The sequence below is a fragment of the Littorina saxatilis genome, linkage group LG8 (assembly GCF_037325665.1).
Source record: "Littorina saxatilis isolate snail1 linkage group LG8, US_GU_Lsax_2.0, whole genome shotgun sequence".
NCBI lineage: Eukaryota > Metazoa > Mollusca > Gastropoda > Littorinimorpha > Littorinidae > Littorina > Littorina saxatilis.
In genome coordinates this window covers 25,585,117-25,606,210 of record NC_090252.1, presented here as the reverse complement: position 1 = coordinate 25,606,210, position 21,094 = coordinate 25,585,117, and the positions used below count along the sequence as shown (strand labels likewise).

Genomic DNA, 21,094 nt, shown 5'->3' with positions numbered 1-21,094 from the left:
TGACGTCATCTCGTCACAGCATCGGCGTCAACATCGACTGGCGCGTCCTCGCGGCGCCAGGCAGCTCCCTCCGTCACAGCAACGACATCAACATCAACTGGCGCGTCCTCGCGGCGCCAGGCAGCTTCCTCCGTCTCTTCTGTCACTGCCAAGCGTCGACCTCGGTGAAACATCCGCCCCCGGACGACCCCCAGCTGGAGCACCGTTTAACGCCGAGACGCAGCTGGCATCCCAGGTCGACCGCCGTGTCTTCACCGGGACAAAGGTAGTGGTGTCGTTGACTGCCCCCGTAGATTCTAATAATGATTTTCGAAGAGATTTGTGGTTCTGTGTTCTTCTCTTTGACAACCTTCTCGGTCCCTGCAATAAGTTCATGGATTGGTGACCGATGCGTGTCTTCGGGACCCCTCGTTGTAATCTAAGTCCCCTTCCGAGAAGTCCATCTCTCAGGCTCCCTCGCTGCTGGATGCACTTAGCTCTCCAGTTGATCAGCCCACCCGACCTATGTGGCCGCATAGGTCCAGCACACGCCGCTCAAACCGCTCTTTCGGTTATGCTTGCCTTGCCTGCCCTCTGGTAGGTCTTCTGTACCATACCCGCCAGTGCCACCTAATGCGACACCAGGTCAAGACGGTTCCCAATCCAATTCCCCGCAGGTTGTAGGACTACACCCATGGCAGAGTGTATATGACTCTTCTGTAGTAAGTTGTTGCAACAAGAAAAAAAACCAAATGTTTCATCAGCTCCGGCCGGACGCTGCTGACTCATCGTGAACCCCTCAATCTCCTCTAATGGTCAAATCTCAGTCTATCAGGCGGACGACGAGTCCTGCTGGTTCGCCGTAGCTTCGTTGTCGCCCTTGTTGTCATCTGCATCTCTCTGTGACTGTTGTCTGTCTCGACACTCGTCATTTCCTGATCCATCCCCACATCAGGCTCTGTCTGGGTCCCCTTTTGATTCTCCACATCATTGCAGATCCAGCTTATGGGCGGGTTCTCTGTGTAGAACGGCTTCAAGTGGTCAACATGCACGACGAGAGATGTGGCGTCCTTGCTTGACTGAATCTCATAGTTGACCTCACTTGTCTTGCCCAGCACCAGGTAGGGACCGACATATCTTGAGTTCAGTTTGTTTTTGTTCAGATTTGGGGGATAAAATCTGAGCACCCATTGACCTCTCTCAAAAAGTCTCTCCCTTGCGCCTTTGTCATAGTTCCTTTTCTGCCTCTCTGCCGCTTTTTTAAGATGTTCTCGGGCAAAGTCGAAGCTGGCCGCCGTCGTTTGTCTCACCCATTCGACATACTCAACAGGACAAAGATGAGTTGGAGTGGCTGGCTCTGTCCCGTACATGAGGTCGATAGGCAGGGTGATCTCACGACCCATCATCAGCAGGTTCGGGCTGCAGCCTGTACTGTCGTGCCTCGTGGAGTTGTAAGAGCAAAGAATGTAAGGCAAGTGATGGTCCCAGTCTTCCTTGTGATCATCGCAAAACTTTGACAGCATATCTATCAGCGTACGGTTGAGTCTTTCAACCTGACCGTCAGACTGTGGGCGATATGGTGATGTCCTCGTTTTCTTCGCCTCCAGCAGGTCGCACAATCGCAGAAACAGTTCTGATTGGAATTCGGGCCCCTGGTCGGTGTGGATGACTCTAGGTATGCCGAATATCAAGAAGAATCGTGTGACCAAGACATCGGCTACCGTGTAGGCCTGGTGGTCGGCCAGAGCATAAGCTTGACTCCACTTGGTGAAGTAATCACTGACCACCAGCACACATGTGTTACCGTTCTCCGTAGTCGTTGGGAAGCTGAGGATGTCCATGGCAATGCGACCAAAAGGTTCAGCTGCAATGTCTTGTTGAAGAGGGGTTCTGGCTGGTCCACTTCTTTGCTTTCGAAACTGGCATTGTTCGCAAACTTGGCACCACCTTTCAATGTCGTTTTTTTGTTGTGGCCACCAGAAGCGATGCTGAACGAGGGCAACTGTCCTCTTGATTCCCTGATGTCCTCCCAGTCTGGTATGATGAAGCTGATCGAAGACCTTGCGTCTGATTTCGTGTGGCGCTAACACTTGATACTGACGAACTGGATGTGACGCTGACGGCAGCCATCGTACCAGCAACCCGTCTTTTATGTCGAGCCGCGCCCACTGCGTCCAGTAGATGCGCATCTCGGCCGCCTGGTTCTTCACAGCGGCCCATGGTGGTCGTCGGCCGGCCGTCTTCCAGGTTTTGACCGTTTTCATAACTTCGTCTTCATCCTGCATTCCGCATAGCTCAGTCTCCGTCACGGTCTGTAGCCAGCAATCATTTCGGTCTGCAGGCTTCTCCCGCTGTTGGTCACGTGCCCCTTTTCTGTTGCCTGAAGGTTGTCTGACGTCATGCACTGCCCGCAGAAATGCCGTCTGTTCTTCCTGCCTTTCCTTTCTCTCGCAATGGTTGCAGTCTTCCTGGTGACACGGGCGTCGAGACAGGGCATCTGCGTTGGTGTGCTTCTTGCCTGGTCTGTGTTCAATGTTGAAGTCATAGGTGCCCAGCAGCTCTAGCCATCGGGCAAGCTGTCCCTCTGGGTTCTTGAACGACAACAGCCATCTCAAAGCGCCATGATCTGTCCTAACTTTGAAATGCGCCCCGTACAGAAAATGGTGACAGTGTTTTACTGAGTCCACCACCGCCAACAGCTCCCGTCTTGTTACGCAGTAATTCTTTTCCTGCGCCGATAGCCCTCGGCTATAGAACAAGATCACTTTTTCTTCGCCGTCTTGGACCTGTGATAGGACAGCGCCGATCGCTGCGCCTGACGCGTCTGTGTCGATGACAAAAAGCCCTTCTTCTTTGGGGTATGCCAGTATCGGAGCTGTAGTTAAAGCTTGTACCAGAGTGTCTTTCGCCGTTTGACACTCTTCTGTCCACTGGAAAGTAGCTTTCTTTTCTGTCAGTCGATGAAGAGGCCTCGCGATGTCAGCAAAACCGCGGACGAATCTTCGGTAATAGCTGCAAAGCCCCAGGAAGCTTCTGACGTCTGTCACCGTCTTAGGAGTCGGCCAATTCTGTACGGCTTCTGTTTTTTTCAGATCCGTCTTCACGCCTTCGTTGGAGACAACATGCCCCAAAAATTCGACCTCCTTCCTGAAGAGACGACATTTTTTCGGCGACAGCTTTAGCCCAACGTCTTGTAGTCGGTTGAGGACCTTCTGCAGGTTGTCCAAGTGACCTTGGAAGTCTCGAGCATGGACTATCAGATCGTCTAAGTAGATGAGCACAGCTACTTGGTCCAAGCCCTTGAAAACCATCTCCATTAACCGCTGGAATGTGGCTCCAGAATTCGACAAACCCATGGGAAGCACGGTGAACTGCCACAGCCCTCCATGGGTGACGAAGGCCGTCTTCTCCGAGTTCTCCGGATCCATCTCCACCTGCCAGTAGCCGCTTGCCAGATCGAGAGTAGAGAACCAACAGGAACCTTCAAGAGCGTCCAGGGTATCGTCGATCCGCGGCAGCGGAAAAGAGTCTTTTCTCGTGACTGCGTTGAGACGTCTGTAATCTATGCAAAACCGCAGGGAACCGTCCTTCTTTCCAACCAGGACCACAGGTGATGCCCAAGGGCTGCAAGACGGTTCGATGACTCCCAGTCTCAGCATTCTCTTGATCTCTTCTTCTGCGGCAGCTTTCTTGGCCCGCGGGAATCTACGGGGTGCCTGCTTGATTGGTGCAGCCTCGCCCGTGAAGATCCGGTGTCTAACAAGGCCTGTCCTCCCTAAATCTTCTTTATTCTCAACGAAGGCTTTCCTGTTTTCCTGCAAAAACCGCAGTAGTTTCGCTTCTTGCTCCGCATTTATCTCCCCCGTGCTGTCTTTGAATAACGTTTGTAGTGCCGGCGACAGATCTGTAACGTCACTCGAGGGAGGCTGGACGGATACACTCCGCAAATATGCAGGTACAGGGCTGCCGTTTTTGCTCGGTTCCATCACGTTCAGGGCCGTCTCGCACACCCCAAGCGTCGTGCCCTTCCTCAGCAGCTGGTCTTCGTGAGAAAGGTTGGCAACGCGGATTGGAACGCGTTCTCCCCATGGCACCAGCGACCTGGCAATCAGCAGTCCCTGGCGAAAAGCCAGGCCTCTGTCGGCCTCCAGAATCAAAGGTTCGTCGCTCGGGTCTGTCTTACAATCGCCCTCCACGATCATTTCTGTCCCCGCCGGCACCATTACGTCTTCGGCTGCTTGGATTTTGCAGACTGCATCACGATATTGGTCCCACTCGTCATCCGTCGTATCGATTGCTAGTTCGATGTTTTTCTTCCTGGCGTCGAGGATACAGTTGAAGCGGGTGAGGAAGTCATACCCGATGATCAATTGTACGTTCATTGGAGCCACCATGAACCTGTGGATGACGATGTGGCTCTCTGCGACTTTAATTTTGAAGTCTGCTTGACCCTTCACTGAGACCAGTTGCCCGTTTGCTACAGTCAGGTGCAGTTGGACTGGTCGAAGACTTGGCTTGTTGTTCTCTGGTAGCCGGTCATAGACGTCAGGATGCATGATGGATATCGAGGCCCCTGTATCTATTAGTGCAATTAACTTGTCTTGTCCTATTTCTACTGCTACGTATGGTCCGCCCTTCTCCTTTTGGTCGAATGTTTCTGTGTCAGGTCGTTCGTCTTCTTCTTCTTCTCCAGCCGACACGTGACCTCCGGTGTCGACTACTGCTCGTTTCCCGACTTCCGGTTACGTCCCTGTGCCTGCGGTTGTGTTCTCCTCAGTCCTTCGATCCGTTCGGCACAATTCTCGATCAGGTGCAGAGGGCTGTTACAGAAGTAGCATTTGCGTCTGTTGTCTTTGTCTTTCGTAGTATTATCCTTGGCGTTTGTCTTCTCTTGTACAAGATAGAGCTCTGGTTCGTCTTTTGCTCGCCGTCTGGACCGAGCTTTCTTGAATGACTCAAACTGAGTCGCCAGAGTGACCGCCTCTTCTACCGTAGTCGGCCTTCCTTGAAGAACGGCCCACTCCATGTCGCCGTCGGCCAAGCTATCCAGAAAGCTTGTCACAGTCAACTGTTCCCAGAGCTCGCCTCTGGCAGTGGGGTAAGCTCTCCTGGTCATCCCCTTCAGGTCCAGGGCTAACGCCGACAAGGACTCGCCTCTTTTGCGGGTTCTGTTGCGGAGCGACGCTCTATGCATCTCTGTCTGATGACGTGGTTCAAATCTTGATTCAAGTGCGTCGACCAGAGCTCTGTAGTCTCCCCTCATGTCAGGGTCAAGTAGCGTCAACACGGAAACGGCTTGGTCCCTGAGAGATGCAGCCATCTCCATCGCACATCTTCCTTGCGACCAACCGTTCATTTTTGCCACGATCTCAAATTGGACCCGGAAGTCCCCGAAGCTTGACTTTCCGTCGAAGTTAGGTGGTTTTCTGTTGGTGCCTCGCTCCACCGGAGCTGTCTCCCGCAGATGATGTGGGTAGCCAAGATTCTGGCCACCCCAATCCCTCGTTGGTCGATCGATGTAATGACGTGTCGGCGAAACCCAATGACGTGAAGAAACGTCTTCGCGGGGGCGATCAGGGCCTGGGCTCCTAGTCTCCCGCCTTGTGGGCGAAGCGAAACGATGAAGTGATTCCCCCTGGCGTTGAGGAGAATCATAGTCAAGGAGCTCGCTTCCCCGTGCCCGTATCGGTGAAAGGAGACGATGAGAGGGACGATCCTCTCCATCCGTTGGTGAGATGTGTAGTCTGTCCAGTTGTCCCGTTGGTAAAGCGAAGTGATGCGACGAGCTGTCCCCTCGTCGAGAGAATGGGTAACCAGGGAGTTGGCCACCCTGTTCTCTCATCGGCGATCCTTGCCCAGTAGCTCCGGTGAGAAGCGTCTCGGCCTCCACCCAGTCATCGGCGAGGAGTCCCGTTCTGCTGCCCCAAGCGATCTCCTCGTCTCTGCGGGTCTGGTCGAACGCCCTGCTGTGACGGTCATCCTTCGCCGAGGCAAGCGTCTGTTGTGGTACAGCCCTGCCAGTCAGTTCGATCCCGCTGTCCAACGGAGGCAGGCGACGACCCTTGTCGTCAGTACCGCCTGACGCCCGCAGGTCTTCTTGTGAACCAAGGTCAGACATCTTGCTTCGCAGCAGTCCAGAAAAATAAAATAAAAACAAAGGGATGGGAAGGGATCTTCTCTTTCTAAGTAAAAATAAATAAAAAGCTACCAAAACCTACAATGAACCAATCTTTATCCCACTTCTGACACCATTTGTAAAGCCGAGCGGTCTTAGCTTCACATTAACTCTAACTGTCTGTGTCTGTGTCTTAGATGTTATTCGTGTTTGAAGGTCATTTGTCAGGATGGCAATCACACGACAGGACAAACAGACACACAGAATATAAACTCAAGAAGAGGCAGGTAAAGTTCGAAATTGTATTGTATCAAAACAAATCATAAAAACAACTCAATACAAAGCGTTGGTTCTTTTCAGAAAATATATCTGTACATTGGTTCACTCTATTCCTGTAATTTTCCTACTCCTTACAAAAATATTCTAAGTCCAAAAATGGCTGAAAATTTGGGCATGACCCGTAGGTACCCTCAGCAAAATACGCTACTGAAAGCAATATTCTATGTCCTAAAATGGCTGAAAATTTGGGCAGGGGTTCGGGGCCTGAGTAAAAATAAAGTAAAAGAGCAAAGCGACGCCACTTTACTCGCCGTGTGGTAACCTGGGACTGCGGAACGTTTGTTTTTAACCCTGTCAGTTCAGTCCACAGGGCGGAGTCCGGTATACCATTTAGACACTTAAGCCAGGTTGGTTGCCAAAACTCCGGAGGACAGTTTAGAGATAACAACAAATACTTTGTACTAGGTTGGGAACCTCCCACAACCGTTCGGTACTAAGGTTGCCTCCCACAACCTTTTCCACAGGCACAGAAGCAATGCTGTAACTCTAAGTGGGAAGTCCGGTATACCATTTAGACACTTAAGCCAGGTTGGTTGCCAAGACTCCCCCGAACCTTGAAAACTAACAGCTTATATACCTTCCATGACTGTCCCTGACGTCACAGCTAAGGAACCAATGAAAACGTCGCACTGGGATCACATAACAAAATGGGGAGGGAGGGGGGAGAGTTTCGAGGCTGCTATCAGTCTCCATACAAGCTACAGTTAAAACCCCTCAAACATACACAAAAACTCCTGTACTAAGAAAACTACATCAAAAACGCTATAAAGATATACATCAATAAAATGGAGATTCTACGACGCATCATTTGATACCAAACACTCATTGGTTATCAACACTGTGAACAAAGTGCAAAACCTCTGACTATTATCTCGCAAAATAGTCATGTCACACCAAAAATGTATGCAGTTACAAGTTAACCACAGTCAAACACAGTGTATATTCAACAGGCTTCTCATATGTAGATAATAAACCTAAAATCTACATTCTACTAAACAAATGAATACAGAATACATATTTATATCGAATACATGGGTAAAAGAAAGAATGATATACATGTAAAAGCTACATAAAAGACGAAAGAGAGAAAGAGAGAGAGAGAGAGAGAGAGAGAGAGAGAGAGAGAGAGAGAGAGAGAGAGAGAGAGAGATAGATATATATAGAGAGAGAGTGTGTATGTATGTGTGTGTATGTATGTGTGTTCGTCTGTGTGTATCAAGTATATTATTAATAGAGAAGTAAAGAATCGGGTCACCCAGGAAAGGGGGGTTTGGGGAGGAAGGTGGAGGTAGAAAAGGCAATGCCCTCGCCCACGGCCCACGTGTATAAACATTCGTGACAGGAGAAACGACCTAGGGGTTAAAAAGTCAATACAGAAAGGTTACATGTTATGGCGCCATCGTGTCAACCGCGAGAGAACAATGGAAACGGGACCGTATCATACCTATTTCCAAACATTTACTAAGCAAAAGAACAAATATGATTTTAGAGTGTGAATCTTAATTCCACACAGTTTCAATACTAACTTAAATAATATATTCTGCTCTCTACGCTTTCTCTTCTTCTTCACTCTATAAACTTTAAGAAGAACATTGCATATGGAGAAAAGACAAAAATATTCCTGTAGTCGCTTTTCTCCACAATTGTATATCCTTCTACATTTAACAAACTGAGCAAGTATACTTCTGCAGTCTTTCTTCTGACGTTTTCAAGTTACTCAAAGTAATCGACAGTACGGTTTTGTCATAAACGATGCACCATAGCTCAAAGTTCCAGTTGGTGACTGGAGCGTAACGCTGGGGTGGGTGGTGGTGGGTGTCAAGCCAGTTGTATGGACACGCTACCGACATAACAAGCCTTGATCACCACACACCACAGGCACACGCAAGTAAGAACACAGCTAGGTGTTCAGGTGTGAAAAGACAGGTTTCCTGGTTTTGAACTTTTCAGCGCGCTTACTCGAGTGACCGTAGATATGTATGCGTGTTTTCTTTGTTAATTTAAAGTTTCTCTTTGTATTGACGAGAACAATCGTACGAACACCCTACTAAAGGTTGGTTTGATTCATTTCCGTGTGCTTTATGTCTTCTCCGTTGTGTGTGTGTGTGTGTGTGTGTGTGTCAGTGTGTGTGTGTTAGAGGTGGTGCATATGTCATTCAATCAGTGTGTGCAAGTGTTTATTCACATGTGAGTTAACAGTACATTTCTCTACCGACCAGGAAGGAATGCCGCAGTCAATGAAATTGTCCACTTCCACTTCTAAAATTAAAAGACAAATTCTTCACAGGCTGTACTTTCGTGACATTCCGTGGTTCGCTAACTTTCTAGGTGCCGGATTGTGCTAGCATGATAAGCAGCGACGAGGTTCATTCACCACGCGTCGTACTTAACGCGCCACTGTGATGTGACAACCCTTGTGTCCGCACAGGGTCAACGCTGACCGAAAATAACGATAGGCGTAGCTTTGATGGTTACACGTTTTCTGGTAATCACTATTTTGATGAGGTGTTGGGACAGGCTTTGCGATCAAAATATTTCTGGAAACGAGTATCTCTCAACTTCCAGTGCATTCTGTTACCACTGGTCACATCTCTGTTACCCAAACCCTCAAGAAAAAGAAGGCAGCGTTTACAGATGTACCGATGACGGGCGCAGTGGCGGGGTGGTAAGACGTCGGCCTCTTAATCGGAAGGTCGTGAGTTCGAATCCCGGCCACGGCCGCCTGGTGGGTTAAGGGTGGAGATTTTTTCGATCTCCCAGGTCAACTTATGTGCAGGCCTGCTAGTGCCTTATCCCCCTTCGTGTTTACACGCAACCACAAGACCAAGTGCGCACGGAAAAGATCCTGTAATCCATGTCAGAGTTCGGTGGGTTATAGAAACACGAAAATACCCAGCATGCTTCCCCCAAAATCGGCGTATGCTGCCTGAATGGCGGGGTAAAAACGGTCATACACGTAAAAACCCACTCATGCAAAAACACGAGTGAACGAAGAAGAAGAAGAAGAAGAAGAGATGTACCGATGTTTTTGGAAAAAGGAAACAAATATGTAGGCGGACAGTCATTTCAAGTTGAAAGGAACGCCCACACACCTTTTCTTTGTAACAGTAATGGCGGCAGCCCCGTCCACCGTTGGCACAAAACTCGTTCAACGTAACACAGTGCAGGCGCCCGTGTGTCTTGGAGATGAGGTAAACTCGGCACTGAGGGTAATTCCGAGAGCCACACAGTAGGTTAGGTGTCGCTGGTTGACTACAATGCGTGCTGCGTCACATTTATTGTTCTCTGTGCTCTTGTCCGCTTGACGACGCCTCGCCCTCTTATTACCGTCAGTCCTAACTGCAGTTTTAACCCATATATTATGCTGCAAACGATCACCTGCTAAATATTAGCCTCACCGTTTTGAAGTACGTGTATTTGTTTCCTGAAATATAGCATACTGTTCTTGCTTTGCTATTCGGCGATACTGGAACGATAATTATTTCGCTGTGAAGCACATTCCGTTGTTGTTTTTTTCTCTCCGAACAAAGAGCTCAGAATGACCTTACGTCGAATTAGGAATGAAATGTGGAAAGAAATCCACTCACATGTGTGTCTTGTGTGTTGTTGTTTGTTTTTCTAATCAGAGATTTGCCGCCATTTATTGTCACCCGCAATTTCTTCACTGTTACTTTGTGACAAAGTGCACACAATCGTGACCCACTATTATCGCTCCGGTACGGTAGAAGTGGTCACTGTCATTTCGTTGTACAGCTACAACTTTCCAGTGTGCGTCAAAGATGTACATGTCTACATCACTAACACAGAGTGTCAACATTTACACGGGGTGTGGGGGTGGAGGTGGGGGGTGGGGTTCTGGTTCTAGATACCCCCCCTCCCCTTCCTGGCCGCCTGATGTAGCCTACCTCGTCTCATTTTTCTTTTTTCTTTTCTGGGAATGTTGGAGACAATTTGGTTTCCAGACACGAGGATAAACCCAAAAATTACCATTGAAATGTCTGGGCGACCCCTGGACCCCTGCCTCATGTTTGGGTATTCCCAAAGGTAAAAGTCTGGAAGGTTTAAATCGGGTGAGATTGGGTACTGCTCAATGTCAAACCTCCTATTATTCAGCCGATTCCTGAATTTGTATATTTTTGTCGAAAGACCGCGTCGGGCTTCAATTAGCTTTGGTCGGGCGTCAATTACACATTAACATTGCTTCCATTTGAAACTTCTCGGTCATCATCGTGGATTGACGCCCGACCAAAGCTTCAATTATACTTTGGGAGACAGACAGAATTGGCTCTGTTCTGTTCACACACTAGGGGAAGGGCTCCTAATACGGACCACTTTTTGTTTCATGCTGATAACTAGCTTGTTTTCTTGCGAAGAAAGTTCATTTTGTGTTTAATGACCGGTAATTTTTAATGAGCTGGGGCATTCTGACCAATCACAGGATCTGTTTCATCAAAACGCCAACTCGCGATCGATTGAATTACAATATTAATTAAGTAGACGTGCAATGCCAAAGGCACTGGCCTCTGCATACCCCCAACGAAGGACAAATCGCCTCTCTCTCTCTGTCTGTGTCTGTGTGTGTGTGTCTCTCTCTCTCACTCTCACATACAAACACACGTAAATATACATCGACACACACACACACATACACACGCGCGCACACACACACATACATACACCCCCCCACACACAAACCTCTGTCAGAGAGGCAACATAGGCTCAGAGAGAGAGAGAAACAGTGAAAGAGAGAGAGAGAGAGCCCTTTAGACACAGATATACAAAGAGAAAGAAATCGAAGTAGCGACAAAGTGATAGAGACCACGCGTACACACACACACACACACACACACACATACAATATTTATGCACACAAAGCACAACTTCACATGCACATAGTCAAACACATACATCCTTACATGAACACACACACACACACCTCTTTCAGAGAGGCAACATAGATCAACATAGGCTCAGAGAGAGAGAGAGAGAGAGAGAGAGAGAGAGAGAGAGAGAGAGAGAGAGAGAGAGAGAGGATAAAAAAGAAAGAGAGAGAGCACTTTAGACACAAATATACAAAGAGAAAGAAATAATGACAAAGTGATAGATGACACGCGTACACACACACACACACACAACATTCATGCTCACAAAGCAAAACCTCACATGCACATAGTCAAACACATACACCCTTACATGAACACACACACGCACACAACATTCATGCACACAACACCGCACACAACAACACACACATACGTATAGTACAAAAAGGTACAGACAAACGGACAGAAACACACACGCGCGCTATCACATACACAAACCATGCACACTCAGGCCAGACAAGACGGACAGACAGAAAACTCTGAGGCCAAAAGTTATTTTGCTGCTAAATTTACTGATACATAAGACAGGTTGCGTGCCTGCAAACGTATAAAAAGAAGATCCTTTTAGAATCAGAATCTGGAAAAAACTTACAAACAAAGCACAGCCTAGGAAAAACAAAACAAGACTAAACTCATTGTGAAAAGGGACGGACTGGAGGTGAGAGAAACAACACATTGAGCAATCACGAGATGAGAGAAACAACACATTGAGCAATCACGAGGTGAGAGAAACAACACATTGAGCAATCACGAGGTGAGAGAAACAACACATTGAGCAATCACGAGATGAGAGAAACAACACATTGAGCAATCACGAGGTGAGAGAAACAACACATTGAGCAATCACGAGATGAGAGAAACAACACATTGAGCAATCACGAGGTGAGAGAAACAACACATTGAGCAATCACGAGGTGAGAGAAACAACACATTGAGTAATCACGAGGTGAGAGAAACAACACATTGAGCAATCACGAGGTGAGAGAAACAACACATTGAGCAATCACGAGGTGAGAGAAACAACACATTGAGCAATCACGAGGTGAGAGAAACAACACATTGAGTAATCACGAGGTGAGAGAAACAACACATTGAGCAATCACGAGGTGAGAGAAACAACACATTGAGCAATCACGAGGTGAGAGAAACAACACATTGAGTAATCACGAGGTGAGAGAAACAACATGTTGAGCAATCACGAGGTGAGAGACACAACACAGAAGCAATCACAACACGCTCATTTCATAACATTGTTCTCCTTGGCCTATCACGGAGTCTTTAACGATCTCAGGACATTATTTACCACCCAAAAGAATTTGTATGTTTGTCAGTAAAATCTGATAAACGCCTACGACGAGAAGGAAATGAGATTTAAAACAATATCACAGCAATAGCTTTGGATTGTAGCCTCCATGAGACTACATGCACATTGTGTTGCTCGGGTCTTAACTCTCTACAACAGTATTACCAACATATCACAGCTTTCTTTTTGTCAAACCGTGTACATTCTATCACAGATCCTGAAGTCATGAGGTTCACTAACAAATTCCTGTACATTTTATTCAAGCTAGTGTTTGCATAAAAGAAAAATATACACTGGTTTTGTCTTTTGAAACGAGAGAATAAAGACCCGTCTTGTCGCAGGAAGACTTCGGAGACCTCGAGATAGGGAAATGCGTACACGCTGAAGTTGGCAGCCAGTTTAATGCCAGCGATTTACAATGTGGAAGAGTACAAGAGCTGCAAACAGAAAAGCGTTTGTCATGTAATCATATATAGTTGATGTCCAGGCTAGGTCGGCAGGGTGGTGGTGGTGGAGGTGGTGGCGGGGTGCGGTCAGCGCCACAGGGGCTGCTTCATTGAAGGACTGGGGCCGGCCAGCGTCAGGCGATTAGCATCCTGGCCCTGGGGCAGCGGGCTGACGGAGTTGGGGGTGAGGGGCCGGGGGCCACGAGCCGAGGGCTCGGGGGTTGCTGGCATGCGGGGCAGCTCGTCCTTGAGGAAGCCCAGGGTGGTGGTGATCGGGGGCATGGGGGTGTTGACAGAGCGCGACTTGAGGCTCATGAAGGTGTCTTCACGGAACAGGATGTCCTCGATAGGGTCGTTGCGCTGACCCAGGTAGTGCCCAGCGCTGGTGTCTGCAACATGCATGTACAGCTGGCTAGTCACATGCTGCGGGGCTATGAGTCACTAGTGCTTCATCCACCGTTTACACTGCTACGTACTTACATACATGAATTTGCCTGCTTACAAACTCTCACACACACACACACACACACACACACACACACACACACACACACACACACACACACACACACACACACGCCTACTGTGTGAGACTTACCTGTGGTCTTTGTCTTGGGGTAGATCTTGAAGTACCAAAGCACCACCACACCAGCCAGCAACAGTAAAGCCACACAAACAATGACGATGGCGGCGATGATGCCAGGGTGAAGATCGTCGTCGTCATCAGCCTGCACGACACGGGATTTAATTTAATATTTTGTATTCGTTTATTCCAGACCCTATTATCCAATCGCTTGGTAAGTCGTGTATCTTCCTCCAAGTGGAAAGTTAACAGTAACGAGAGTTGCACTACCCATCTGTGTAACTGTTTAGTTGTAATCAACCTCTGCAGGCACATGGGGTTGGAACATGGAAATAGTCTCTAAGTCAACACACAAAGTTGACAGGTGTCTGTTCCGCGGTTTTGTACCTGTGACCCAAGAAACACAAGTCCATTGACCTACCAATTAAGAACCGGTACCCGCTCCCCCTCCCCACCCTTTCTTTCTTTCTTTATTTGGCGTTTTCAACCACGAAGGTTATATCGCGACGGGGAAAGGGAGGGGGGAGATGGGATAGAGCCACTTGTCAATTGTTTCTTTTTCACAAAAGCACTAATCAAAAATTTGCTCCAGGGGCTTGCAACGTAGTACAATATATTACCTTCAATCAATCAATCAATCAATGAGGCTTATATCGCGCATATTCCGTGGGTACAGTTCTAGGCGCTCTGCAGCGATGCCGTGTGAGATGAAATTTTATACGGCCAGTAGATTGCAGCCATTTCGGCGCATATTTACCTTTCACGGCCTATTATTCCAAGTCACACGGGTATAGGTAGACAATTATTAACTGTGCCAAAGCAATTTTGCCAGGAAAGACCCTTTTGTCAATCGTGGGATCTTTAACGTGCACACCCAATGTAGTGTACACGGGGGTGGGTTCGGACACCGAAGAGAGTCTGCACACAAAGTTGACTCTGAAATAAATTTCCGCCGAACCTGGGATCGAACTCACGCTGACAGCGGCCAACTGAATACAAATCCAGCGCGCTACCAACTGAGCTATATCCCCGCCCCACTGGGAGAATGCAAGTTTCCAGTACAAAGGACTTAACATTTCTTACATACTGCTTGACTAAAATCTTTACAAAAATTGACTATATTCTATACAAGAAACACTTAACAAGGGTAAAAGGAGAAACAGAATCCGTTAGTCGCTGGGGAGCATCGGGTAAATTCTTCCCCCTAACCCGCGGGGGATCTCCCCACCCTCCTACACGATAATGCTTTGCAATGCACCACACTATGATGCAAACATATTACATCCTCTCCAATAACCAATGCCTGCATAACTGTCTTACCTTGGACCGCTGTGCTATATATTTACCAAACATTGCACTGAAGTGGACACAGTCTTCGTCAAGTAAAACAAGTAAAATGAACGGTGACCATAAAATAATGACAACTGCTAAAACAAAAGGGTTTAAGGGAGTTTGACGGGAAGACGAGAGGGGAAACACATTGTGCAGTATATAGAACAAAAAACATACAGCAAGGCAACCCTGTCAAAAAAGTAAAGTAGCAAGTAGCAGGTTTTACTGCAGCACTTACCACTGAGCCACAAGTCACGCCGTAGAACGTCTGTCCGTTGTAGGTCATGTAGGTGGACATGGACACGGTCTGACCGCTGAAGGTGAAGGTCGTTCCATTGCTGATGTTGTCACAGATGGCATACAGTGTCGTGTTGATCCCTGACGTGGTACCCGACACAACCATAGATACCACCAGGCTTCCTGCAAAGACAGCAAGCAGTCAGGACTCAGTATTTCTGGCACGTTTGTCATGTGTGTGTGTTTATGTGTGTGTGTGTGTGTGTGCGTGTATGTGAGTGTGTGTGTGTTAGTGTGTGTGTGTTAGTGTGTTTGTTTGTTTGTTTGTTTGCTTAACGCCCAGTCGACCACGAAGGGCCATATCAGGGCGGGTGTGTTAGTGTATGTGTGTGTGTGTGTGAGTGTGTGTATGTGTGTGTGCGTGTGTGATATCTTTTGAATGTTTTTAGTTACGTGTCTGCACGTAAAACTTCTTTCCGAACACCTGGGAAAGGCAGACATGTTTGCTATAGCTGCCCTGACTATAAAGGCCCATCCAATCTCCGGTCCACAAAAGTTGCATACTTTTGCATCAACTAAAAGTGAGAGAAGAAACAGAAGTATCGTACCCTGTCTGTAGGAGTGTGAATCGACGACCATGTCGGTATTCTCGCTGTAGTAGTTCCTGACCTGCGCGGCGTGGTAGGGGGCGTCGGAGGCGTTGTAGGTCATGTCGAAACTAAGCTCGATAGTGGACGTCTCTTCCTTGACCAAGTCGCGCTGCGCCACCGTCATCACGTCCACCTCCAGCTCCGTGGTCAGTGTGTAGTCGCTGGGGGAGGACGTGACAGTGATCAGCACGGGACACACGCCGCTACGGGTCAGCTGCAGGTCCAAGAAGTCCGCGCTCCCCGTGGCGGGGTCAAAGGACACAGAGGTGGTTCCGCCCAGGCTGCCGGGGTAGGCGTTGGGGTCGCTAATGGTGGCAGTGGCTGTCCACGTGTGATCCTGCCGACAGCAACCACATCAACTCTACATTTTATTCCAGTACCAGGGCCTGCCAAGGATTCGGTGTATAGTCCTGATAACTCACCTTACTTCTCCAACAAGACCATAACAACAACAACAACAACAACAACAACAACAACAACAACAACAACAACAATAAAACAAAACACATTCATGAGAATCACAACAACATCATCCAACAATTTGACATGGAGCGATATGAAGGGAACTTACTCGCCAGTCGATGGCAGTGATATTGTCTCCCGTGTCAATGTCGACGAGGCGGAAGGTGAGGGAGAGGGGCGTGTTGACGATGCGACTGGTGGACAGAAGCTCGCCCTCCGTCCTCACGTTACGGCCCAGTACCTGCACCATGTCATAGAATACATCCACGTTTAACGCGTACTGTCACTCTCTCTACTTCTTATATCAAGCTTGTTTGCATGTCATAGAATACATCCACGTTTAACGCGTACTGTCACTCTCTCTACTTCTTCTATCAAGCTTGTTTGAGGTTTTTCCTCATAGTCAATTGTTACGTTTGATACTACGACCAACTGGTGGAGTTCGTCTCTATTCAACTTCATATTATGCATCATTACAAGACCATACTTTGACCAAACAGACTGTCCGGTATGTACTTGCATACGGATACAGACTACGACTAAGATCCTCTTATCCCATCACTGTGCATAAGATGTTTAACAAGGCACACAACTGAGAGCACTCAGTTAACATTACATATAAGTTGTGAATGGTTCTTGCTTTTGAAATGCAATACAAGCAACTCACGTTGACGGTGAGTGACTGGAGCGAGTAGTTGGCGGCCTCCACGGGATGCGTGATGTTGAAGTCCAGGATGTAGTTACCCATGCGGTCAATGCCAAGCCCAGAGAAGTCCGCCGTGCCATTGACGAAGGTTACTGTAGTGTTGCCGATCATGCTGGCCAGGCCGCCGCCACCTGAGCTGATGCTGACCTCCACCCGCCACGGCGTGTCCAGAGCCCCCAGGTAATCCACTGCTGCACCCTGTGGACATACACACAGCATGTGGCCATCTGTGCTGCTCTGCTCCCACACACTGAGGTGGGGTCAAATACACTCTAAGAAGGACTGTCCTCAACACTCTTTCATAGAGGACCCCGCCTTCAGTCGCGAATTTGAAATCATGTGTTTGCAATTGCTGAGGGACATGAGTGTCAAATGTACACCAGGAAATCACTTGTTTGCAATTGCTGAGGGGCATGAGTGGCAAATGTACACCAGGAAAAAAGCTACTGGGGGGAATGGCGTAGAGAGCACACAGCTGCAAGAAAAGAGTAAAAAGCAAACTTTGCAGACGTGTGAGCCCAAATGTGGGCATAATAAAGTCTGTCAGTGGTTAGATGTCCGCATGTTGGGGGTGCTGATTGGAAAGCAAGGGGGAGGAGGAGGGGGAGGGTAACTCGTTTCACTACTCATTCAAAATACAACCCTTATTGATAGAGCGAAAAATCTTACATTGGTATCTTGCACTTGCAGCTGTGGCTGGGTGATCAAGGGTTGTCCTTCCTTGCCTCCCACAGGGTGTGACGTCATGACCAGCGTGCCCACCTTCTGCAGACTGGAGAAGGTGGCGTCGGGGCCTGCTGAGGGCTCCAATATGGACGTGTAGAGCACCGTGGCGTTGATGATGCTGTCCATGCCGTACAGCTGCACCTGCGTCACGATCTGGTCCGCCGCCGTCACTGCAAGAATAGGACAGGAAGGCAGTCAGTTAACGTCACTAAGTCTTCTTTAGGTGTCATGTGACGTCCGGTGTATACTACTCAGAAATTAATAAATAGCAGAGGTGACAGTTCAAAAAATGTCTGTGTTCCTACTTTTGATTTTTGATCAATATTGCCTAGACATCGCTTGAGTCGGAGAGGAGCAGAAAAGAGAGATGACTGACCTAGGTCGACGGTGGAGGAGTTGTCAGCGGCAGTATCTCCGACCTCGATGATGAAATAGGTGGTGCCCGTCGTACGCTTGCGACGTCCTGAGCTGCCTGTCTCCCTGATCACGTCCACTACTCGTACCTGTTACACACAGACACACACACAGACACACACACAGACACACACAGACACACACACGCACACACACACACACATGAAATTTGCATTTTTTTGTAATAGAAACCGGCAGATCTGTTCGCAAGCAGGACTGTGTACAAACAAAGCACACTGTCTAACTGTGGAATGCTAAGACTGTCTAACTGTGGAATGCTAAGACTCTAACTGTGGAATGCTAACACACACACACACACACACACACACACACACACACACACACACACACACACACACACATCGCACACACAGAGACTCACACGCGCGCACGCACAAACACAAATGCAGGCACATGCACGCACGCATTCACACACACCCACACACACACACGCACGCACGCACACCACACACACACACACACACACACACACACACACACACACGCGCGCGCGCACGCACAAACACAAATGCAGACACAAGCACGAACGCATGCACACACTCACGCACGCTCGTACACACACACACTCACGCACGCACGTACGCACGCACGCACACACACACACACACACACACAGAGATCAGTGAGCAGCACCTTGTCAATAGGAATGGAGAGGAACTGGGCGAGGTGGTTGATGATCTGCTCCCCGAAGAACTCCTCGTTGTTCATGGCGGGCAGGCCGAAGCTGACGATTAGCACGTCAGCTGTCTTGAACTCCATGACTCCGGGCCCGCACTGCATCCAGTACAGAGTGTTCTCCTGGAAATGTATGTAGTTGTCGCCCATCGTCTTGTTGGCTAGGGCCGGCTTGTACTGATCGGGGTAGTCCTCAGGCTTTACAAAGAACCTGCAGCCACACAGCCACACTCAATCACTACTTGCGTCCCTTCCTTTTGGGTGGAACCCAACATTTCCCTTCTACTTTTGTCAGACTAACTTGTACGCAAGCTTACAAATCTGCCTACAACTTGAAGCATTCACCAGTTACTTTCTGTTCTGCTCATAATACAGTAGCGCATGACACTCGACAATATGACATTGATGTTAGAAAGGGTTTTGAATTGCACAAATTATATTGTGTGCCATTTTTTAAGCAGGATCATAACGTTAAAGGTCAACATTTAATGAAACGTAGGATGTCACAATACTTCAACGGACCACAAAAATAGTTTGAACCAACCAAACACTTTCTAGAAAGAACACGACCCTCGCAGCCAAACAAACAAGACTGTAACAGTATACCTTCCGCCAGACATGTATCCATTGAGAGGCATGATGTAAGTGCCATCAACGTAGACGTCCAGCCGATGTGGTTGTTTTTTGAAGATGGAGAGTCCCACACAGTCAGTGGGCGCCGCGTTCAGCAGCATGAAGCGCATATGTTGAGGCACCGTGCTTGACAGGTACAGGTCCACCCACCGGTCTGAAACGCCACAAACACGCCACGTCAACCTCACACTGACTGACCACACGCAGTGCACGTGCAGCTCACTGACAGATCCTCAAGGTCCCTTGGGGTATTACACGACTACATTACACAAGTATGAACAACTAAAGACACCTTGAATCTTTTAAAGTCCCTTGGTTTATCATACAAATACACTGCAGACGTTAGAAAAACTTAAGACGTGTCAGGAAGTAGAAGTAAGAGAATCTTTGACAGCTTCTCTTAAAGCTACAAGGGTTATTATCAATAAACATTGCAGGGGTAAGACAAGTCGCGTAAGGCGAAAATACAACATTTAGTCAAGTAGCTGTCGAACTCACAGAATGAAACGGAACGCAATGCAACACAGCAAGACCGTATACTCGTAGCATCGTCAGTCCACCGCTCATGGCAAAGGCAGTGAAATTGACAAGAAGAGCGGGGTAGTAGTTGCGCTAAGAAGGATAGCACGCTTTTCTGTACCTCTCTTCGTTTTAACTTTCTGAGCGTGTTTTTAATCCAAACATATCATATCTATATGTTTTTTGGAATCAGGAACCAACAAGGAATAAGATGAAAGTGTTTTTAAATTGATTTCGACAATTTAATTTTGAAAATAATTTTTATATATTTAATTTTCAGAGCTTGTTTTTAATCCAAATATAACATATTTATATGTTTTTGGAATCAGCAAATGATGGAGAATAAGATGAACGTAAATTTGGATCGTTTTATAAAAGAAATATTTTTTTTACAATTTTCAGATTTTTAATGACCAAAGTCATCAATTAATTTTTAAGCCACCACGCTGAAATGCAATACTGAAGTCCGGGCTTTGTCGAACAATACTTGACCAAAATTTCAACCAATTTGGTTGAAAAATGAGGGCGTGACAGTGCCACAAAGACATTTATCAAAAAATTAAAAAAAACGTATGGGGATATCATACCCAGGAACTTTCATGTCAAATTTCATAAAGATCGGTCCAGTAGTTTGGTCTGAATCGCTCTACACGCACGCACGCACGCACACACACACACACACACACACACACATACACACACACATACACACACACATACACCACGACCCTCGTCTCGATCCCCCCCCCCCCCCCCGATGTTAAAACATTTAGTCATAACTTGACTAAATGTAAAAAAAACACCATGCTGATGCTTAAATACAGACAGTTTTGACAGTTTACAAAATCTCATATTTTCGAAGAAGCTACAGCAGTATTAAAAAAGTCGCGTAAGGCGAAATTACTAGATTTAGTCAAGCTGTGGAACTCACAGAATGAAACTGAACGTAATCCGCCGCTAGTGCAAAAGGCAGTGAAAGTGACGAGCCTGTTTGGCGCGGCAGCGGTTGTGCTGTGCTTCATAGCACGCTTTACTGTACCTCTCTTCGTTTTAACTTTCTGAGCGTGTTTT

At 47.7% G+C, this 21,094-nt stretch overlaps 1 protein-coding gene across 1 annotated transcript in view; it reads right to left on the bottom strand.

Moving 5' to 3' along the window:
- Positions 1–11,808: 11,808 nt before the first annotated feature.
- The window catches only part of LOC138973141 (fibrocystin-L-like), a 112,498-nt gene continuing 103,212 nt past the window's right edge, over positions 11,809–21,094 (bottom strand). Inside the window, exons 63-72 of the mRNA XM_070345808.1 lie at positions 19,478–19,658; positions 18,830–19,082; positions 18,138–18,264; positions 17,705–17,931; positions 16,997–17,233; positions 16,439–16,570; positions 15,826–16,204; positions 15,219–15,400; positions 13,664–13,793; positions 11,809–13,454 (exon numbers count right to left, since the gene is read on the bottom strand). Coding sequence (XP_070201909.1) covers positions 13,153–13,454; positions 13,664–13,793; positions 15,219–15,400; positions 15,826–16,204; positions 16,439–16,570; positions 16,997–17,233; positions 17,705–17,931; positions 18,138–18,264; positions 18,830–19,082; positions 19,478–19,658 — 2,150 coding nt within the window. The 3' untranslated portion in view covers positions 11,809–13,152. The remainder of the gene's footprint in view (positions 13,455–13,663; positions 13,794–15,218; positions 15,401–15,825; positions 16,205–16,438; positions 16,571–16,996; positions 17,234–17,704; positions 17,932–18,137; positions 18,265–18,829; positions 19,083–19,477; positions 19,659–21,094) is intronic.